The sequence below is a fragment of the Grosmannia clavigera genome (assembly GCF_000143105.1).
Source record: "Grosmannia clavigera kw1407 unplaced genomic scaffold GCSC_113, whole genome shotgun sequence".
Classification (NCBI taxonomy): Eukaryota; Fungi; Ascomycota; class Sordariomycetes; order Ophiostomatales; family Ophiostomataceae; genus Leptographium; species Leptographium clavigerum.
This window is the reverse complement of record NW_014040831.1, coordinates 2,570,144-2,590,674: the sequence shown is the minus strand read 5'-3', so window position 1 is coordinate 2,590,674 and position 20,531 is coordinate 2,570,144. Positions and strand designations below refer to the sequence as shown.

The 20,531-nt window shown below is 58.7% G+C and overlaps 4 protein-coding genes across 4 annotated transcripts; 3 read left to right on the top strand and 1 right to left on the bottom strand.

Moving 5' to 3' along the window:
- Window positions 1–93: 93 nt before the first annotated feature.
- CMQ_4222 (homoserine O-acetyltransferase) lies at window positions 94–1,819 on the top strand (the record flags this gene model as incomplete). The annotated part of the gene is made up of 3 exons (XM_014320160.1): window positions 94–117; window positions 223–602; window positions 667–1,819. The coding sequence occupies 3 exons, from the start codon at window positions 94–96 to the stop codon at window positions 1,817–1,819; spliced, it is 1,557 nt and encodes a 518-aa protein (XP_014175635.1).
- A 1,102-nt stretch (window positions 1,820–2,921) lies between these two features.
- CMQ_4024 (phosphate/H+ symporter) lies at window positions 2,922–5,452 on the top strand (the record flags this gene model as incomplete). The annotated part of the gene is made up of 4 exons (XM_014319962.1): window positions 2,922–3,006; window positions 3,064–3,715; window positions 3,776–4,321; window positions 4,399–5,452. The coding sequence occupies 4 exons, from the start codon at window positions 2,922–2,924 to the stop codon at window positions 5,450–5,452; spliced, it is 2,337 nt and encodes a 778-aa protein (XP_014175437.1).
- Window positions 5,453–5,655: 203 nt separating this feature from the next.
- CMQ_4162 (fatty acid synthase alpha subunit) lies at window positions 5,656–11,364 on the bottom strand (the record flags this gene model as incomplete). Its single annotated transcript, XM_014320100.1, has 3 exons — window positions 5,656–5,769; window positions 5,829–10,780; window positions 10,839–11,364. 3 exons carry the CDS (start codon window positions 11,362–11,364, stop codon window positions 5,656–5,658), a joined length of 5,592 nt encoding a protein of 1,863 aa, XP_014175575.1.
- A 2,249-nt stretch (window positions 11,365–13,613) lies between these two features.
- CMQ_3396 (fatty acid synthase beta subunit dehydratase) lies at window positions 13,614–19,981 on the top strand (the record flags this gene model as incomplete). Its single annotated transcript, XM_014319334.1, has 2 exons — window positions 13,614–18,807; window positions 18,879–19,981. 2 exons carry the CDS (start codon window positions 13,614–13,616, stop codon window positions 19,979–19,981), a joined length of 6,297 nt encoding a protein of 2,098 aa, XP_014174809.1.
- Between the last annotated feature and the right edge of the window lie 550 nt (window positions 19,982–20,531).

Below are 20,531 nucleotides of genomic sequence, written 5' to 3'. Positions count from 1 at the left end.
CCGACAGTTATCTTCCTGCCTACATACACATCCTTCAGAGGAAGCAGACCCTCACAGCAATACGATCGATGATTTCGGACGCCGTCTCCGCCAATGGAGTACCCCGGCCACGCTATGGTTAGTAGCTCTCCCATCTCAAACGGTGTCTTGTTCGCTGCTGCTCATCCTCCCTCCTTTGCTTTGGAAGAATGGTTGCTGAATACCGGGTAAGAAAGAACACAGGGGCAACCCGAAAACCCGTTTGCGGCCCTGATCCCGGACCAGCAGTTTGCCATCGTGCCATCCTTCCAGCTTGAGTCGGGCGTAGCTCTTCAGAATGTGCCCGTGGCATATACAACACGAGGCACGCTCTCGCCGGACGGCTCAAATGCCATGGTCATCTGCCATGCGCTCACCGGCAGTGCTGACGTGGGCGACTGGTGGGGCCCTCTTCTGGGCGGTCCAGGGCGAGCCTTTGATGTCTCTCGCTTCTTCATCATCTGCCTCAACAGTCTTGGCAGTCCGTACGGATCGGCCAGCCCGGTGACGGCCAAGGACGGCGACCCGAGCAGAGGCCGCTACGGACCCGAATTCCCGTTGACAACCATCCGCGATGACGTCCGGTAGGTCTATTGGAGGCGTGCTGTCCCATGTGCTTGCCAGGTTCTGACCGTCTCCTGCGTCTAGGCTACACAAGATGGTGCTGGACGACTTGGGCGTGCGCCAGGTGGCTGCCGTCATCGGCGGCTCGCTCGGCGGCATGTTTGTGCTCGAGTGGGCGTATCTGGGACGAGATTACGTGCGCAGCATTGTGCCGATCGCGACGAGCAGCCGGCACAGCGCATGGGGCATCAGCTGGGGCGAGGCGCAGCGACAGAGCATCTACGCGGACCCCAAGTACGAAGACGGCTACTATCCGTTTGACGATCCGCCGGCAGCAGGACTGGGAGCGGCGCGCATGTCGGCGCTGCTGACGTATCGCAGCCGCAACTCGTTTGAGGCGCGCTTCGGACGCAACATCCCCGACCCCAAGCGCAAGCAGACGATCCTGGAGGGCGAGCGGAAGTCGTCTCCAGCCGGCTCAGACGCGCCGAGCTCTCCGTCCGAGGGCCACTTCCGCATCCACAACGACGGCCACCGGATCCGGGAGGACCGGTTCCTGCGGAGATCCTCTTCGGGTGGCGATGTGACGCTGGACCCGCAGTTCCACGGGCCCGGCCAGGATGCGATCGCCAGCAACGGCAGCGGAAACGACAGCACCCACACATCGACGGCAGCGTCGACGGCGACGACAACAAACGCCATCGTCCCGTCTCCGCCCAAGGAGAGTCTCACGGGCGGCGTGCAGGTGGTGCCGACGTCGACGTACTTCTCGGCACAGTCGTACCTCCGGTACCAGGCAGCCAAGTTCGTGCGACGGTTCGACAGCAACTGCTACATTGCCATGACGCGCAAGCTGGATACGCATGACGTGTCGCGCAGCCGGGCCAACACGGTAGCAGATGCGCTGGCGATGATCGAGCAGCCGACGCTGGTGCTGGGCATCGAGAGTGACGGGCTCTTCACCTTCGCCGAGCAGGAGGAGCTGGCAGAACACATTGGGGACGCGCGACTCGAGCGCATCGACAGCCCTGAGGGCCACGACGCCTTTCTGCTGCAGTTCGAGCAGGTCAACCGATACATTCTCGCATTTCTGCGCGAGGTGCTACCGGACATTATGAGCCGCGAGGGCAGCAGCATCGCTGGGGCTGGCGCCGAGGTCGACGGCGGCTCGGTCGGACAGCTGACAAAGTCGAGCGTGTTTGGTGAGGCAGAAGTGGAAGACATCACGGCATGGTAGGCAGAGAGGCAGAGAGTGCTGTCGTAGAAATACAGACATAGAGACATCAACTGTTCAATACACAAAGGCTGTAATTGGATGCTGTCATTGTAATGACTGTCTGAACTATGGGAAAGGTGGAAGCGAAAGGAAATGACCTGTAAAAAGCAGCTCCTAACCGTCTTGGCGCAATGGACAGACCATGTGTTGGCGTGAAACAGCAGATGGCTATTTGAAGTGCACACAAAGGATCGACATGGTGCTAACACCTAAAGGCGATGAAGACATGCGTGTTGATGCAAGGGCGCAGCAGCTTGTGTAAGATCGGCACGGGCTCCTCTCTTGACGGCCATGCGGCGGTGGCAGTATGCCCCATTCAAAAGAAGAACGACTACGTAATAGCAATACTCAATTTGTGTTATTTCATGCTATTTTACGTCAATATAATTCTTACTCGTAAGATACTTCGAGCGTCTTACTGACAAAAACGGAAATACCCAGACCCACTCTTAACAGGACAAGGCTCTGGCCGCACGTGTCTCAATCCTGTACTATGATTGGCCCTTACTTACACCACATTTCGCTCACAGTTCCGAGAGGGGGGTAAGATATGAGCTGGTGTGCACATTCAAAAATGTCTCCACACATCACAGGCAGAGTGCCAGTTTCCGGCAGGCCATAGGGGCACGTTGGACGCATTAGGCCCCAAGCACTCCGTACTCCGTTCTCTGTCCAGCCGCTTTCGAAACCCTCCTTTCCCATCCCATCTTTGCTCACTTTTCCCCGTCTCCTTACGTACAAGAAGGCGCATTGTCGGCTTCTGGTTGGGCTCTGAGAGGCCAGTACTTCTTTGCCCCTTCTTCCACCAGAGTGGTCTGTTCGGCCAGACAGTTCGCATCGCATAATGTTCCAGTAATGCGTGGATGTCCGGGGCATCCGCTCAAGCCAACAGCCATCTCTGCTTTCATACAGCGACAAAGTACGCCAAAGCCCATTTTCAATGTTCCTTCTGTGAGGCCTTGTGGGGAAACGATCAACACAGAAGCTGCCATAAACGTCCGTTATTCAAGCTTTGAGGGGACGGTAGCCATCGGGCTGCAGACATCCCGATATGGCGCACACAATGGAGATGCTTCCGGAGCCGGCGTTGAGCGCCGGCCATGTCAGCCGGACGACATACGGCGGCAACCGGGCCTTCCACAACTTTGGTGGGTGACGGGTGAAGGGGAGCGGACGCGCCGCGAAGTGCTAACCAGCCCGGCCAGCGAACGACTACTCGCACATTTCGGACCCCAACCTGCGGCGGCGCCTGGCGCTGTCCGAGATCGACAAGGTGCCGTTTGGGCTATACCGTACGTTCTCGGTCTTTGCCTTGATGTTCTTGCTCTTGTTTTCTGTCTCCCAGGCGTCACCTACTCCGCTGACAGCCCCAGACGTGCGCGCCGTCGCCGTCGCCGGCGTCGGCTTCTTCCTCGACTCGTACGACATCTTTGCCATCAGCATGGTGACCAGTCTGCTGGGCATCGTCTTCTGGGGCGCAGCGGCCGAGCCGGCAGCAGCAGCCGAGGTGGCGGCGGCGTACGGCTACCGCGGCGGCGGCGGCCAGCTGCCGGACAGCGTCAACCAGGCGCTCAAGGCGTCGACCAGCGCCGGCATCATCCTCGGTCAGCTCGTCTTCGGCTGGCTGGCCGACGTGTCGGGACGGCGACGGATGTACGGCATCGAGCTGGCCATCATCGTGCTGTCGACGCTCAACTGCGCGCTGGCCAGCCCGAGCCCGTCCATCAGCTCGACCGGCCTGCTGGTGTTCTGGCGCGTCCTGATGGGCATCGGCATCGGCGGCGACTATCCGCTGTCGTCCGTGATCACGGCCGAATTTGCGCCCACGCGCTGGAGAGGCGCTATGGTGGCAGCTGTGTACGTACGTCGGGGCGCTCCTTCCGTTTTCCGCCTGTCCTCTTCTCCCTAACTCTTCAGCTTCTCAATGCAAGGGTTCGGCAATTTGCTCAGCGCCATCGTCGCCCTCATCGTTACCGAGGCCTTCCGTTCCGAGTTTATCGTCGCCGCCAGTGCCGGCAGCTGCGAAGGAAGCTGCCGCGTCGCAGCAGACCGGTCGTGGCGCATCATCATTGGCTTCGGCGCGCTACCGGCCTGCTTCGCCCTCTACTACCGCATCACGATCCCGGAGACGCCCCGATACACGTTTGACGTCGCGCACGACATTGAAAAGGCCGATGCCGACATCCGCGCCTACATGGCCAGCAGGCCGGAGGGCGTGGTCGATCCGGTCGTGCAGGCGCGGCTCAAAAGCGTGGCTGGACCGTCCATGTCAGTCCCGACGGCTTCCTGGACCGATGCCACGTGCTATTTTGGCCGTTGGAAGAATCTCCAGACGCTGCTGGGCACCACGCTGTCGTGGTTCTTCCTCGACCTGGCCTACTACGGCCTGGCCCTCAACAACGCGGTCATCCTCGAAGCGATCGGGTACTCGAGCGGGCAGACCCTCTACCACGTGCTGCGAAAGTGAGTCTTTACGTCCTCGGGATTTGTCTTTGTCTTCGTCCTCGAGACGGCACCAGGCCTGCTACTCACACGCCCAGCAATGCCATCGGGACCATCATCCTCGCCTGTGCTGGCAGCTTGCCGGGCTACTGGGCGGCCGTGCTCACGATCGACACCGTCGGACGCAAGCCGCTGCAGGTGCTGGGCTTCTTCATCCTGACCATCCTCTTCTGCGTGCTCGGTTTTGCCTTCCACCGGCTGAGCGAGGCGTCCATGCTGACCCTCTACATCGTCGCCCAGTTCTTCTTCAACTGGGGGCCCAACACGACCACCTTTGTCGTCCCCGGCGAGTGCTTCCCTACGCGTTATCGCTCTACCGGCCACGGCATCTCGGCCGCCATGGGCAAGCTGGGCGCCATCCTGGCCCAGCTCATCAGCATCCCCATTCTCAGCAGGGACTCGCCGCCCCATTGCAGCACCGGCTCCATCGCCTGCTCGCCCTGGCTCAACCGCCTGATGCAGCTCTTTGCCCTCTTCATGCTGTGTGGCACCGTCGTCTCGCTGCTCTTCGTGCCCGAGACTAAGGGCGTCACTCTCGAGGAACTGGCCGGCGAACCCCCTACCTCATACAATGCCGGCAGCAACGGCAGTGTCGTCGGCGTTCCCTCTTCCACTACCGGCCGCTTCAGCTGTCTCAAGTGGAATCCTTTCGCCGGCGGCCAGCCTGCCGGCTTCCACTATCCACGAATGGATGATCTCAGAAATGGCATTGGCCGCCAGCGCAGTCGTTTCCACCTCCGCCATCGCTACCGTCGCAACAATGGCAGCGCCTACGATGAGGACCGGGAAGATGTGCCGCGCATCGGGATCATGACCAGCCCCGAGATCGTTGCCCGGGATGCCGCTGCCCGTCGTGGCAGCCGCTGGCGAGCACTCAGCACCCGAACCTCGTCCACGGTGCAGAGCTGCCACATGGGAAGCGGCAGTGGTGGGCTACCGTCCTCTCCAACGCTGCAACCACTGTCGGTACCGGCAGCCACAGCGGCCGTCTTTCCTGGCTGGGGCGCAGGCTGGGGGCGTATTGACCGAGGTGGACATGCCACTACGCTGGACGAGATCCGGCTTCAGGACGTCGGCAGCCTGCTGAGATAGGAGGATGAACGGGAAGGCTGTCGGTTGGTCCTTTGTAATTGTAAGGTGCATACACGGATTGGATAGCACAAGTTGCATGACACGTTCTTTCATAATAATGCTCTCTTTTGTTTGCGGCCTTTGAAAACGAAAAGGACGAAAGTGATTAAAACGGGTGATTTACAGCGCTCCGCTCCCCCGATGCTCTATTTTTCCCCCTGTCCCTACTCAAACGTCGACACGGCGATCGCGACCGCCTGGCTGTCCGAGTGCGAGATGGACACGTTGACCTCCTTGAGGTTGGCCGCCTTGGCTGCCGTTGCGGCTTGCCCATGGAGCTGTTTTGTTAGATCACGTGACAAATCGCATTTGGAGAGAAATCGCAGACATAACTCACATGAACTGTGGGCGCGCCCTTGTCGTCGCGCAGAATCTCAATCTCCTTGAGCGGGGCGCCGCCACCGCGGCTGGCCACGCCCAGCGACTTGAAGACGGCTTCCTTGGCAGACCAGCGGCCGGCAAAGGCGGCCTGCACATTGGGCGTGCTGTTGCAGTAGGCAATCTCAGCGGCCGTAAAGTTGCGCTCGACAAAGGTGTCGTTGTTGATGTGGATGGCGGCCACATCCTCCAGGTCGACGCCGACCTTGTTCTTGCGCGTCTGCACCTGTGCGGCCAGAGCCTCGAGAGCCTCCAGCGTGGTCTTGGCCGCGGCGCCACCGGCCGTCGGCAGCGTTGCCTTGGCCGCCTGCTGCATGAAGTTGGCCGCAAATGTCAGCTCGGCCGTTTTCTTGTCGACGGTGACACGCGCATCCGGGTTCAGCAGCACCGACGGCAGCTGCTCGTCCGAGTACGGCGCGTGCGTCTTGGCCACAAAGAGCGAGTTGTTGATCATGCCGTTGTGGAAGAACCGGTACGCCTTCTTCTGGCGTGCCGCCACCTTGGCCCGGTAGCCGTCAAAGGTGGCCTCGTCCAGCGTTGCGTATAGATAACGCGGGTGGATGCCGATGGCCTGTGCGCCCTTCTGGCCGAAGCCGAAGGAGGTGACGGAGAAGGCCTTGATCCCGTCCGTCTGCAGGCTGCGGCTCGGGTACACAATGTAGTCGAACTGCTCCATCACCTGGTCCACGTTGTCGGCATTTCGGTTGCCCGGCACAAGACCCGTGTTGAGCACCTGGAGACAGCCGTTCATCATCCACGCACCAGCAGCGCCCTTCGGGTGGCCCGTCAGGTACTTCTGGAAGATGCCCAGCACCGCGTTGCCCTTGGTGCGGCCCAGATGTGCCAGCTGCTTGCAGATCACTGACGACTCGTTCTTGTCGTTGGCCTTGGTCGACGTGCCGTGGAACGAGGCCACATCCAGATCGTCGATCGTCAGGCCCCATGTCGCCAGCGCGCCTCGGAGCGGTGCAATGCTCGGGTCGCTCTTCCAGAAGTTGTTGCCCAGGCTGCGCAGCACCTCCTTCTCCTGTCGCACTGCCTCCTTCTCGATGTGCGACGCCCGGTCTGCCACGTACTCCTTCTCGTTGAACGGCTCGCCCTGCGCCTTGATCGCTGCCACCTCGTCTGCCAGGTACTCCAGCTCCGCTTCGTGCCATTGCCGGACCTGCCGCTTGCGCAGCTCCATCTGTCGTCGCCGGTACTTGATGTCCAGCAGCGGCGACGTGAATCGGCCGGCGTTTTCGCGTGCCGTCGTCAACACGCCCATTCCTGGTGCCGGCACTGATCGCCCGATCTTGTCCGATGCCGTCGTCGTCAGCGCTAGGACACCGTAGATCGGCACTCCCATCTCCAGCGCCAGCCGTGCTGTCATGATGACCTGCACCCCGCTGCCCTGCGACTCCATGAAGCCGTTCCGCGTTGTCGTTGCCGGCCGCGACATCTCCTTGGGCGTGCGTCCGTGTGCGAACTCGTCTACCGCGTTGCTCGTCGCCTTCATGTTGGCAAACTCGTACGAGCCCTCCTCGCCGAAGTCGTCGAACCCGCCCACCAGGCAGATCCGTGCCTTGCCCTCCATGATCGTCTCGTAGCCGATATCCACCGACTCCACCGCTGTCGCGCACGCACCCACCGGCGTCTTGATCGGGCCCGACGACGACAGCAGCAGCATGTTCACCCACGCGCTCATCGTGTTGATAAACGACTCCTGCAGAATGTCGTTCTGCAGCGGCTTGTCCAGGAACCGTGCCTTGTGCATGCCGCGCAGCGCTGTCGCACCGCCCATGCCCGACCCCATGCAGTTGCCCACCTCTGACACGTGCACGTACTTGTAAAACTCGTACGGGTCCGTCACGCCCGACGACAGCAGCGCCTCTGCCACCGACACCAGCACAAACAGCGCCACCGGGTCCACCTGCGAGATGATGTCCTCCGGAACACCGTACCGCTTGGCATCCCAGCCCGTCGGAATCTGTCCGGCCACGAGCCGGTCGAATCGCAGCGCCTTCGGGATCCACAGTGCGGCACCCTTCTTCATCCGCACAGTGTACTGTCCGCTCTCTGGGATCTCAAAGATTTCCACCTTGTCGCCGTGCTCGCGCTTGAACTCCTCTGCCGTCTCCTTGGACGACTCAAACGGCTCCAAGTCCTCGTCGATCACCACCTCGTGCAGCAGCTGCTTCTGGTTCGGGTCGTAGCCGTCGAACAGCTCCGGCTCGATCAGCCGGATGCCAGAGTGCTCCAGAATGTGCTTCTCGTACTTGGCCTTGACGTCCTTGTCGTCCACCGGGTCGCCGCTCTTGGCGTCCACCCAGCCCGAGTACGGCTTACCCTTGATCGGGCCGTTGTGGTTGTGGATCAGGCCCATGATCCACGCCATCTCGATGCAGCCCTCCAGCGAGAACTCACCGTGCGCCTCCATCTCCCACCGCGTCCGCGAGTTGCCCCATGGCCCGACTTCCGCAAAGCCCGTCACCACTACCACCTTGTCCAGGTCCACCATGCCCTTGAGGTTCTCGTTGAGCGGCGCTATCTCCTCCTTCCAGTCGGGCAGGTTCGGGAACTCAAACTGCATGTTTGCTCGTGGTTCAATCGTCTTCTTCTTGTAGAGCGTCTCGTAGTTCTCGCCGTTGACAACCTTGCTCTCAATGGCCGTCTCCTTTGTCACCTCCTTGCGGATCTCGCTCGTCTCCGTGATCTCCTTGCGCAGTCTGGTCATCACGTTGTTCAGGTTGGGGATGAACTGCAGTCCGCCGTTGAGATCCGCCATCACCGGCTCGTTTTGGCACAGATCCACAATCGTAGGCGACAACAGGCTCAGCAAGTTGAACGCCATCTCCTGCTGCGAGAACGTGTGCACGCCGAAACGCTCCACACCCTCGGCCACGATGTTGTTCGCCGACATCAGACCGGTACCGCGCGTCCAGCCGATGACAGCACCGCAGACGGAGAGGTAGTCCGCCCAGTCCTCGGCGTGCCACCGGTTGAAGAGCGTCTCCAGACCGAGCTTTGACTCTGAGTACAGACCATCGCTGCCAAATGTCCCGTGGTTGGGCGACAGCGGCAGAATCACTTGGGCCGGCCGTGTGATGAAGCCCCGGTTGGCCTTCTCCGTCTTCACCGCACCCAGCAGCCGGATGAGGTTCGTCAGCATGATCCGGTGAGCAAGCTCAGACTTGGAGTCAATGCTGTCAATTTGCCGCCCGTTCTCCGAGATAGCCGCAAATGGCACAATGAAGTCCAGGTCCCAGCCGAGACCGTTCTTGGGATCGTAGATGTACTGCACCAGAGCCTCGACGTCCTGCTTGCTGCCCTGGTTGAAGGGCACAACCACCAGCTGCGACTCGCGCGAGCCGTACCGCGCGTACATGGCCTGGTAGTACTCGGTCACCTCACGCGAGTAGCGGCTGGTCGTCACGACTACGTGCGCACCACCGCTGATGAGGCCCTGCAGCACATCAGCACCGATGGAGCCAGCACCAGCGCCGGTCATCAGCGCATACCGGCCCTGGAAACTGACACCGGATGCCGCCGCCTCGCGCAGGCAGTCGAGATAGAGCCCGGTGAACTTCTTGTTGTACTCCCAACCACTGCTGGCCTGGCTGCGGATGTGCAGGAACGGGATCGTCTCAACCTTGGCTTTCGGCGTGCCCTTGGAGGTCAAGGGCTTCTTGGCCGCCCCGTTGGCCGAAATGATCTGGCTTTCGTTCATCTCCAGAGACCGCAGCAGCTCGCCATAGAGGTTCTTGAATTCAAGCTGTGACGTCTTGGATATCTTGTGCTGCTGCTTCATGAGTTTGTACAGCCGAGAGAGCCCGGTCTGGACCTTGGCGCGGGTGCCGTACTCGGTGATCTTGCCTCCGGCAGCCATCTGCTGCACGTAATGCTCGAGCTTCCGGCAGCTGGCACGGGGGACCTCCTCGTACTTTAGGTTGCCGCGGGCGTCGATGATGGTACGCGGCCCAGTCGGGATGGCTACATCCTTGTACACCGGGGCAACGTTCAGCACATCCTTGCAGTTGTCGATGAGCATGGCACCGAGCTCCTTGGCAAGCTTGTAAGTCTCGCCGCGCTCAGTCGGACAGTTGTCGATGTGATACTGCATGAACTCGAGCAGCGTCGGGTTCGAGCGGTTCATAATGCGGATGCACTGGCTGACAATCTCTCTGTCAACGGTCTGCAGGCGGCCGAAGATGATATCGTAGAACATGCTTAGGGCATCCTGTCTCGCCCAGTTCCAAGACGAGTCGTACACTCTCGCTTTGAGCGGACTGAACACCGGCTCGATACCGGCTGCGTAGAAGTCGCCGTGTTCGGCAGCCCACAGATCGATCTGGCTTTGGAGGACCTTTGAGGATTCCTGCGAGGTCTGGAAGGCCTTGTCGCCGGCACGGAGATCCATCTTGAGATAGCGTGCCAGGAGCTCCAGCTGCTGCTTGAAGAGCGCACGCTGGTCCTTGGTTAGGGCATCGATGGCCGCAGGGTCCATCATCATGCCACCACCACCGCCGGCCGCCGGGCCAGCGGAAGCTGCTGTGGACAGGCTGATACCTGCGTTGGACGCGTACTTCTGAGAAACGTCGTCCAGGTAAGCCTTGCCGTCGGCCTCGGAGCCCAAACGTGCAGGCGGCTCCATGGTGATAGCAAGAAGCAGCACGCCGTCTTGACGGCCGGATGCCAAGCCCCACCGTGTTTCGAGATATTTCCGAGCGGCTGTGATGTTGAAACCGCCAGGCATCTTGGAGGAGATGAGGCGAGCAATCAATGACTGCGAGTGCTTGCCAAGACTTCCGTTAAACGTGGCTTGCATAGCAGCACCAAGCTCGTCGAGCGGGGTGTCTTCCGGTTTCTCGGGCGTCGAGCCAAACTCCTTTCCGAGATCACCAAGAATTTCATTTTGTAGCGTGGATTTTCCTGTGCAATTCCAGATTAGCATTGAGATGCCTATGGCCATGCATTTGTAGGTTCTCACCTCCGACTAGGTCCTTTATCGCCTTGCTCAGCGGGATCTCAGACAGAGGCTTCTTCAGCTTCTGTGCAATGAGAGACCGGACAATGTCCAGCGCCTGGACTGGGGCATCCGGGACTTGGGCGGCTGGGCCGGCGCCGGCGGGCGGTGCAGCTACGGCAACAGCAGCAGCAGCAGTAGAAGCAGCAGAGGCAGGCGCGGCGGCACTGCTTGATGCCTCTGGTGTCGGCTCGGGTTCGTCCTCTACAGGATCGACGTCATAGTAGATCTCCTTGGCGTCTTTGTTGTAGCAAAGGATCTGTCGTTGCACAGATTTTGCAGCATCGTATGCTTCATATTTGGACGCCAGGGTTCGCTTTGCCATAACACCAAGCGTGTCGGCAGGGCCAATCTCAACAATACGCTCGGCTGTCTTCTCTGCGAGAAAGACATCCTGTGTTTCAATCCATCTCACGGGCGATGCAAACTGGTATGCCAGCAGCTCGACCAGAAGGGTGTGCGCGAGCTCCTGCTCAACCTCGGGCCGCATGGTGCCGATTATGGGGCGTCAATCGACGGAGAGGGTGAATCCGTATCTAGAGAAATCCCCTTTGGATTCGATATTGGAAGGTGACCGGTGAGAGAGTTGTGTGGTGATGCTGATACGAAACCAGCAGCAGGGCCTGAAGACGTGGGAGGAGGAATGTGGATTGAGAATGGAGGGGTGAAAAGAGGGCGAAAATGAGAGTAATCGTAAGGCAACCGTTGCTGTATGACGGACAGACGGAAGCAAGCAGGCTGCGTGTTGGGAATGCAATACGGTGGATGTGTGCTCCGGGTCCCTCGACGTAAGACGGGATTGTTGACTAAAGACAAATAACGGACCGGCTGGCGATGGGATGCAGAACAAGTTGGGAAGAGGGCTCGCCGTGCAAGAAAAAGAAGATGGGGAAAAACTGGGTCGGCACAAAAGGATGTAATTGAGCTTGACAGTGTGCTGAAGCTGGGTCAATGCTTCCCAACCAAAATTGGCAACCTTGCCCTCAACGGGCTAGAGTGCGGATGGTGGGTGTGTGTTCCCCACCAGGACGTTGAGTTGCAACCTTATCAAATCAGAAGCCACAGCGAAGCAGCCACAGCGGTTTCAGAACACTCGTACGAAGAGCTCGGCTCTCAGGATAAGATACGGAGTAGACGTTGACCCGCTGAACAGAATGTTCCAGGCCTCAAGTATAGCATGCAGGCTCCGAATTAGGCATCATCGCGTACAGACTTGGCAATAGGGGACGCCCTCATATACGTGCAGCAATTATACATAGCTACCCGTTCCATGCTCGCAGTTTTTGGAAGCTGTAGAACATCTTTCTCTCCGTACTACATGTCAGGCTTCCCTAGAATACGAAGGCGCTAAGAATTCAGGAACAGGCAGTAGCCCTCCAACTCGTCCTCGCAAGTACCGGTACTTGTATACTCTGCTATCCTTATCTTTTCGTACTGCATATGTACTCGGCCGCACGCGTCGCATATCTCAGCTTCGTCGTTTCGAGTTGCAGAGGTGCTAGAGCCTGCGGCTGGAGCTGCAACACTGGACAGACCCAAAAAGTCCCGTGTGCCTGCGTTTCGAAAAGGCTCAGACGCGGCAACGTGCACATACAACATACGACGTACGGAGTACGCGTACTGATGCTGTGCAGGCTGGCACGGCATCTCTTAGCTCGACCCATTAAATTCCGAATACAATGTAGGATACGGAGACGAACAGGGAGGCAAACACATCTGTTCCCTTGGAGCAGATTCGCAAGACCCAGCCTGGCGATCGCATGCCGATATTAGTAGGGCAGAAGCCCCCAGCAGCTCCACCTAGCTCGATGGAAATATATATTGATCATTGGGACTCATAAAGCACCCCGACCGCTGGAGACTGGCATCAATTGGACGATTAGGACGCTGGAGACGCCACCTTTATCGATCCCGAGGCTGGTACCTGTACTTTCGTGATGACGAAACCCTCGTACGAATCCTATTCGTGACGTTGGTTGGGCGCAACCGGTGTGGGCCCCAGCCCAAGTTGTCATTTACCCCCCCATCAAGGGGCCGGTTGAACCAGCGCGGATGATCTAAGCTGCAGAACAAAGTCCAGGGGGGGGCTGCCGTGCCGGCCTCCATTGCTACATATTAGTATGCGCACCGTTTCCCCCAACAAACCAGGCCCTCTTATTTTTTTGGTGGGCGACTCGCGCCTTCTCCCGTTGGCTCTATAGGTGCTTCTCTTTTAGTAAAGCATTCAATTTTTTGTGTCCGTCTTGGACTAATTTTCCAATGCTGTTGGGAAAACGGTGAAGCTCTTTTCTGCCATCCATCCGAGACAATTGGACAACGCAGTCGTACACTTACCGAGAAACCCTCCCATTGCCTCAGTTGGTCCCAACTTGTATTCTTGCACTTGCTTTCTCCTTCTCTCCCTTACTGCATCTTGGCGGATTCGAGTGCCATATTGCGTTGCATCTTGGGCCTCATAAGAACCCGTTATAAAGCTCAGCTTTTCAAAAGTAAGAATTGTCCCGGCATTTAAAACCCCGCCGCCGTCTTTCCCCTCCTGTGCTTCAATCGGCATTTTTGCAAGGCCATTTATTCTGGAACTCCCTCTTCATTGGGTTGGGGTAGAATTGCCTTATGTACGCCTCGTTCCGGCACGTTTTCCCGTCTTTTCCACGCAGCATCTAACCTGCCCCTCATAGCTTCTTCGGCTCTGACCGAGAACCTCTGCTCCCTGCCCTCCCATCTGATACCCCTCTCGCCATGTACGGCACTGGCACCGGCCCGCATACGGGCGTTTCGACCCCACGAACATCTTCTTCACTCCGCCCTCTCACAATCTCCCATGGCTCGCTCGAGACATCGTTCCTGATCCCGACCAGCCTACATTTCCATGCTTCCCGACTCAAGGAGGCATTCGCTGTCACTTTACCAGCGCCCACCGACGAGCTTGCCCAGGATGACGAGCCGTCCTCCATCCCAGAGCTTGTTGCTCGGTACATGGGCTTTATCGCACACGAGGTCGAACAGGGCGAGGACGATGCCCAAGGATCGTACGAGGAAGTTCTTAAGCTCATCCTGAACGATTTCGAGCGCGTGTTCCTGCGGGGAAACGAGGTGCACGTCATTGCTGCGGGCCTTCCTGGCATTGACGCCAAGAAACTGGTGCTTCTCCGTAGCTACTACGCTGCCCGCCTCGTCTCCAACCGCACGATCCGGCCTCATGTATCTGCACTGTTCCGCGCCGCAGATGATGGCTCCGCGAACCTGTACAGCATTTTCGGCGGCCAGGGCAACATTGAGGAGTACTTTGAGGAGCTGCGCGAGCTGTTTGAGACATATCCTGCATTTGTCGGCGACTTGATCTCCAATTCGGCCGAGCTGCTTCAGAACCTGTCGAAGCACCCGAACGCTGAGAAGCTCTACTCCAAGGGCTTGGATGTCATGACATGGCTCCGCCACCCGGAGACGACCCCGGATGTTGACTATCTTGTGTCTGCTCCTGTTAGCTTCCCTCTGATCGGCCTCGTCCAGTTGGCCCACTACGAGGTGACTTGCAAAGTGCTCGGTACACACCCTGGTCTATTGCGCGAGCGGATACAGGGCACTACCGGCCACTCGCAGGGCATCGTTCTTGCTGCTATCACCGCTGCAGCCGATTCTTGGGAGTCGTATGCCGAGCTCGCCAAGTCGGCTCTCTCTATTCTCTTCTGGATCGGCGCCCGCAGCCAGCAGACGTTCCCTCGGACATCTATCACGCCCTCTATGCTCCAGGACTCCATTGACAATGGCGAGGGCATTCCCACTCCCATGCTGAGCATCCGGGATCTCTCGCAGGGCGAGGTTCAGAAGCACATTGACGCCACGAACCAGTACCTGCCGGCCGACCGTCACATTGCCGTCTCGCTTGTGAACAGCCCGCGGAACCTTGTTGTGACCGGTCCCCCTATTTCTCTCTACGGTCTCAACCTGCAGCTCCGTAAAGTCAAGGCACCGACTGGACTGGAGCAGACCCGCATCCCGTACACGGAGCGCAAAGTGCGCTTTGTGAACCGCTTCTTGCCAATCACGGCCCCTTTCCACAGCCAGTACCTGGAGAAGGCCACGACCTTGATCAACGAGGATCTTGCTGGCATTCAGATTGATTCTAAGACTCTTGGAACGGCCGTTTTCGACACGAACACGGGCAAGGACATGCGGCGGTCTGTTCGCGGGAACATCGTGCCGACGTTGGTGCGTCTGATCACCCGCGATCCTGTCTACTGGGAGCTGGCTACCGCATTTCCCGAGGCTACCCACGTTCTAGACTTCGGCCCTGGCGGCATTTCTGGCTTGGGTATACTCACTAGCCGCAACAAAGAGGGTACTGGCGTTCGCGTAATCTTGGCTGGTTCTGTGACCGGAACTGTGTCTGAGGTTGGCTACAAGCCCGAGCTATTCGACCGTGATGAGGAAAATGCGGTGAAATACGCCATTGACTGGGTGCGGGAATATGGCCCGAAGCTGGTCAAGACAAAGAGCGGCAAGACCTATGTCGACACGAAGATGAGCCGACTTCTCGGCCTCCCGCCCGTCATGGTTGCCGGCATGACCCCCACGACAGTCGCGTGGGATTTTGTGGCGGCAGCGATGAACGCTGGCTACCACATCGAGCTGGGCGGCGGCGGATACTACAGCGCCAAGACCATGACCGAGAATCTCCTGAAAATCGAAGGTGCTATCAAAGCGGGACGCGGTATTTCCATCAACCTGATCTACGTCAATCCACATGCCATGGCATGGCAAATTCCTCTTATTGGCCGTCTTCGTGCTGAGGGTGTACCTATTGAGGGTCTCACCATTGGTGCTGGTGTTCCTTCTATCGAGGTTGCGCAGGAGTACATCGAGACCCTCGGCCTGAAGCACATTGCCTTCAAGCCTGGTTCCATGGACGCGATCCAGTCTGTCATCAACATTGCCAAGGCGAACCCGAAGTTCCCTGTCATCCTGCAGTGGACTGGTGGTCGTGGCGGTGGCCACCACTCGTTTGAGGACTTCCACCAGCCGATCCTCCAGATGTACAGCCGCATTCGTCGGTCGGACAACATCATCCTCGTTGCCGGCAGCGGCTTCGGCGGTACTGAGGACACGTACCCTTACATCACCGGTGCATGGTCAAAGAAGTACGGCTACCCGCCTATGCCTTTTGACGGCTGCTTGTTTGGCAGCCGCATGATGGTGTCGAAGGAAGCTCACACTAGCAAGAACGCGAAGAAGGCCATTGTTGATGCTGAGGGTCTCGACGACAGCGAGTGGGAGAAGACGTACAAGGGCGCAGCTGGTGGTGTCATCACTGTTCGTTCCGAGATGGGCGAGCCCATCCACAAGCTGGCGACGCGTGGTGTCCGCTTCTGGGCAGAGATGGACCAGAAGATCTTCACCCTGCCGAAAGAGAAGCGCATCGTGGAGCTGAAGAAAAACCGCGATTATATCATCAAGAAGCTAAACGACGACTTCCAGAAGGTGTGGTTCGGCCGCAACAAGGCGGGCGAGACGGTCGACCTCGAGGACATGACTTACGGCGAGGTAGTGCGGCGCATGGTCGAGCTGCTCTACGTCAAGCACGAGAAGCGCTGGATCGACCCGTCGTTCGAGACGCTCACGGGCGACTTCATCCACCGCGTGGAGGAACGCTTCACGGCGACGTCAAACCAGCTGTCTCGTCTGCAGAGTTACTCCGATCTTGACGAGCCGTACTCTGCCATCGAGGACATTCTCTCTCACTACCCCGAGGCAGAGAACCAGATCATCAACGCCCAGGATGTGCAGCACTTCCTGCTTCTGTGCCAGCGACGCGGCCAGAAGCCGGTCACGTTTGTACCGGCGCTCGATGAGAACTTTGAGTTCTTTTTCAAAAAGGATTCGCTCTGGCAGTCCGAAGACCTGGAGGCCGTCATTGGCCAGGACGTTGGACGGACCTGCATTCTGCAGGGCCCTGCGGCCGTCAGGTACTCCAAGGTTGTGGATGAGCCGATTCAGGATATTCTTGATGGCATCCATGAAGGCCACATTGCTGGGCTGACCAAAGATGTGTACAACGGCGACGTCTCTGCAATCCCGACCATTGAATACTTTGGCGGCAAGTGGACGGAGTCGGATGTGCCTGTGGATTTGGAGAGTGTTTCCGAATCGTACGACGAGCACAAGAACATCTACCGGATTGCCTACGCAGCCAATGTGTCACTCCCGCCTGTGGACGAGTGGTTGTCTCTCATCGCTGGTAAGAGCCACTCTTGGCGACACGCGCTCCTGCTCTCGGACGTGCTGGTCCAGGGCAAGAAGTACCAGACGAACCCGATAAAGCGTGTGTTCGCACCGGTTCGCGGCCTGTTTGTGGAGATTCGGTACCCCAACGAACCGGACAAGACCGAGATCATTGTGAAGGAGCAGCCGAGACAGAACCACTATGTCGATGTGGTCCACGTGAAGCTGTCAGCCGAGAACGAGATTGTGGTGAACGTGATCAAGCAGACGTCTGCTCTTGGCAAGCCGGTCAACCTGCCGCTCAAGTTCAGGTACCGGCCCGAGGCTGGGTATGCCCCGATCCACGAGGTCATGGAGGATCGCAACGAGCGGATCAAGAAGTTCTACTGGCGCGTGTGGTTCGGTGACGAGCCGATCGATCTGAACGCAGACGTGCGAGGCAAGTTTGACGGCGGCAAGGCGATGATTGCAGGAGAGGACATCAACGACTTTGTGCACGCCGTGGGCAACACGGGCGAGGCGTTCGTGGACCGTGAGGGCAAGGAGATGTTCGCGCCGATGGACTTTGCCATTGTCGTTGGATGGAAGGCCATCACGAAGCCCATCTTCCCGCAGACGATTGACGGCGACCTGCTCAAGCTTGTGCATCTGTCGAACGAATTCAGAATGCTGCCTGGCGCCGATCCGCTGAAGAAGGGTGACGAGGTGTCGACGACGGCACGGGTCAATGCGGTCATCAACCAGGAGTCGGGCAAGATGGTGGAGGTTTGCGGGACAATCGAGCGCGAGGGCAAGGCGGTGATGGAGGTAACGTCGCAGTTCCTGTACCGGGGTGAGTACACGGACTTTGAGAACACGTTCCAGCGCAAGATTGAGAAGCCGGTGCAGATCCACCTCGCGACGAGCAAGGAGGTGGCGGTGCTGCGGTCGAAACAGTGGTTCGTGCTGAACGACCAGCATGACATCCCGCTGCTGGGACAGACGCTCACGTTCCGGCTGGAGTCGCTGATGAAGTTCAAGAACAAGACGGTCTTCAGCAGCGTGGAGACGCGGGGCCAGGTGCTGCTGGAGCTGCCGACAAAGGAGGTGGTGCAGGTGGCCAGCGTGGAATACGAGGCTGGCGTCTCAAACGGCAACCCGGTGATCGACTACCTCGAGCGCAACGGGTCGGCGATCGAGCAGCCGATCAACTTTGAGAACCCGATCCCGCTGAGCGGCAAGTCACCTCTGGTGCTGCGGGCGCCGGCGTCGAACGAGACGTATGCGCGGGTGTCGGGCGACTACAACCCGATCCACGTGTCGCGGGTGTTTGCCAACTATGCCAACCTTCCGGGCACGATCACACACGGGATGTACTCGAGCGCGGCGGTGCGCAGCCTGGTCGAGACGTGGGCGGCGGAGAACGACATTGGCCGTGTCCGCAGCTTCCACGCGTCGCTGGTGGGCATGGTGCTGCCCAACGACGACATCAATGTGAAGCTGCAGCACGTCGGCATGATCAGCGGCCGCAAGATCGTCAAGGTGGAGGCGGTCAACAAGGAGACGGAGGAGAAGGTGCTTCTGGGCGAGGCCGAGATCGAGCAGCCGGTGACGGCGTACGTCTTTACCGGTCAGGGCTCACAGGAGCAGGGCATGGGCATGGATCTCTATGACAGCAGCCCTGTGGCCAAGGATGTCTGGGACCGTGCGGACAAGTATTTGATGGAGACATATGGTGAGTTGGCGTGTTTTGCGCTTATCCTTGCATTTTTACCTTTTCACTTCACCCTCTTCTAACACATCCAGGCTTCGCAATCACAAACATTGTCAAGAACAACCCGAAGGAGCTCACGATCCACTTTGGTGGGCCGCGCGGCAAGCAGATCCGGCAGAACTACATGACCATGACGTTTGAGACGGTCATGGCGGACGGGTCGATCAAGTCGGAGCGGATCTTCAAGGACATCAACGAGACGACGCTGTCGTACACGTACCGGTCGCCGACGGGCCTGCTCTCGGCCACGCAGTTCACGCAGCCGGCACTGACACTGATGGAGAAGGCCAGCTTCGAGGACATGAAGGCTAAGGGCCTGGTTCCACGCGACAGCACGTTTGCCGGTCACTCGTTGGGCGAGTACTCGGCGCTGGCGGCGCTGGCGGACGTGATGCCGATCGAGTCGCTGGTGTCAGTGGTGTTCTACCGCGGCCTGACGATGCAGGTGGCCGTGGAGCGTGATGCCAGCGGACGGTCGAACTACTCCATGTGCGCGGTCAACCCGAGCCGGATCTCGAAGACGTTCAACGAGGAGGCGCTGCGGTTTGTGGTCAACAGCATCGCGGAAGAGACCAAGTGGCTGCTCGAGATTGTCAACTTCAACATTGCCAACATGCAGTACGTGTGTGCCGGAGATCTGCGGGCTCTGGACACGCTGGCGGGCGTGACGAACTTCCTCAAGGTGCAGAAGATCGACATCGACCAGATGAAGGCGCAGCTCAAGCTGGAGGAGGTGCGCGAGCATCTCAACGAGATCATCCGGGGTTGTGCGCAGGAGACGGAGAAGAAGCCGAAGCCGCTGGAGCTGGAGCGCGGCTTTGCGACAATTCCTCTGCGCGGCATCGACGTGCCCTTCCACTCGACCTTCTTGCGCAGCGGCGTGAAGCCGTTCCGGTCGTTCCTGTTGAAGAAGATCAACAAGACTACGATTGACCCGGCCAAGCTGATCGGAAAGTACATTCCGAACGTGACGGCGCGGCCGTTTGAGCTGACAAAGGAGTACTTTGAGGACGTGTACCGGCTGACAAACTCGCCGCGGATTGGACACGTGCTGGCGAACTGGGATAAGTACCAGGACGACGGGGTGGCCAACGGGGTGAGCGGGACGCAGTCAGAGGAGTTGTCGGAGGCATAGTTAGCGTGGGATCTGGGATCTGGCAGTGAGATTCTATACAGCGATTGTTTTACTGAATATTAATTATATCACCTATCACGGAGTGACCAATAATTGCGAGTATTCCGTAAGCTGCGCCCAATTGCAGGTACGGAGTACTGCCCTAAGTCCGCTATTCGGTGGAGTGAAGTCGGGCAGCGGCGGTGGCCGGCGCTGAAAGGGCGGCTCACAGCGACAGCCAATGGCTGCCGCCATTGGGATAGAGGAAGGGTTCCGCTGAGATCGTGAAGGGGAGGCTAAAAAGAGTAGAGCATGGCCCGGCAACAAGGCCGTTTCGTACAGAGTACGGAGTACTCTGTACTTAAAAGGCGGTTTCTTCCCCACCCAACGTTTTCAGCTCTACTAAGCGAAAAAGAACGCCGCAGTTTTGGTATTGTAGGAAGCCACAGCCCAAAAGACGCTTCCTTTTTCGTCACTTTCCAGCCTAATCTCCGACGACGCCTAAGACATTGGTGGAAGGAGCAAACGGGAAGGAAAGCAGGAGCTGTATCTTACATCACGGCCTCTTTTA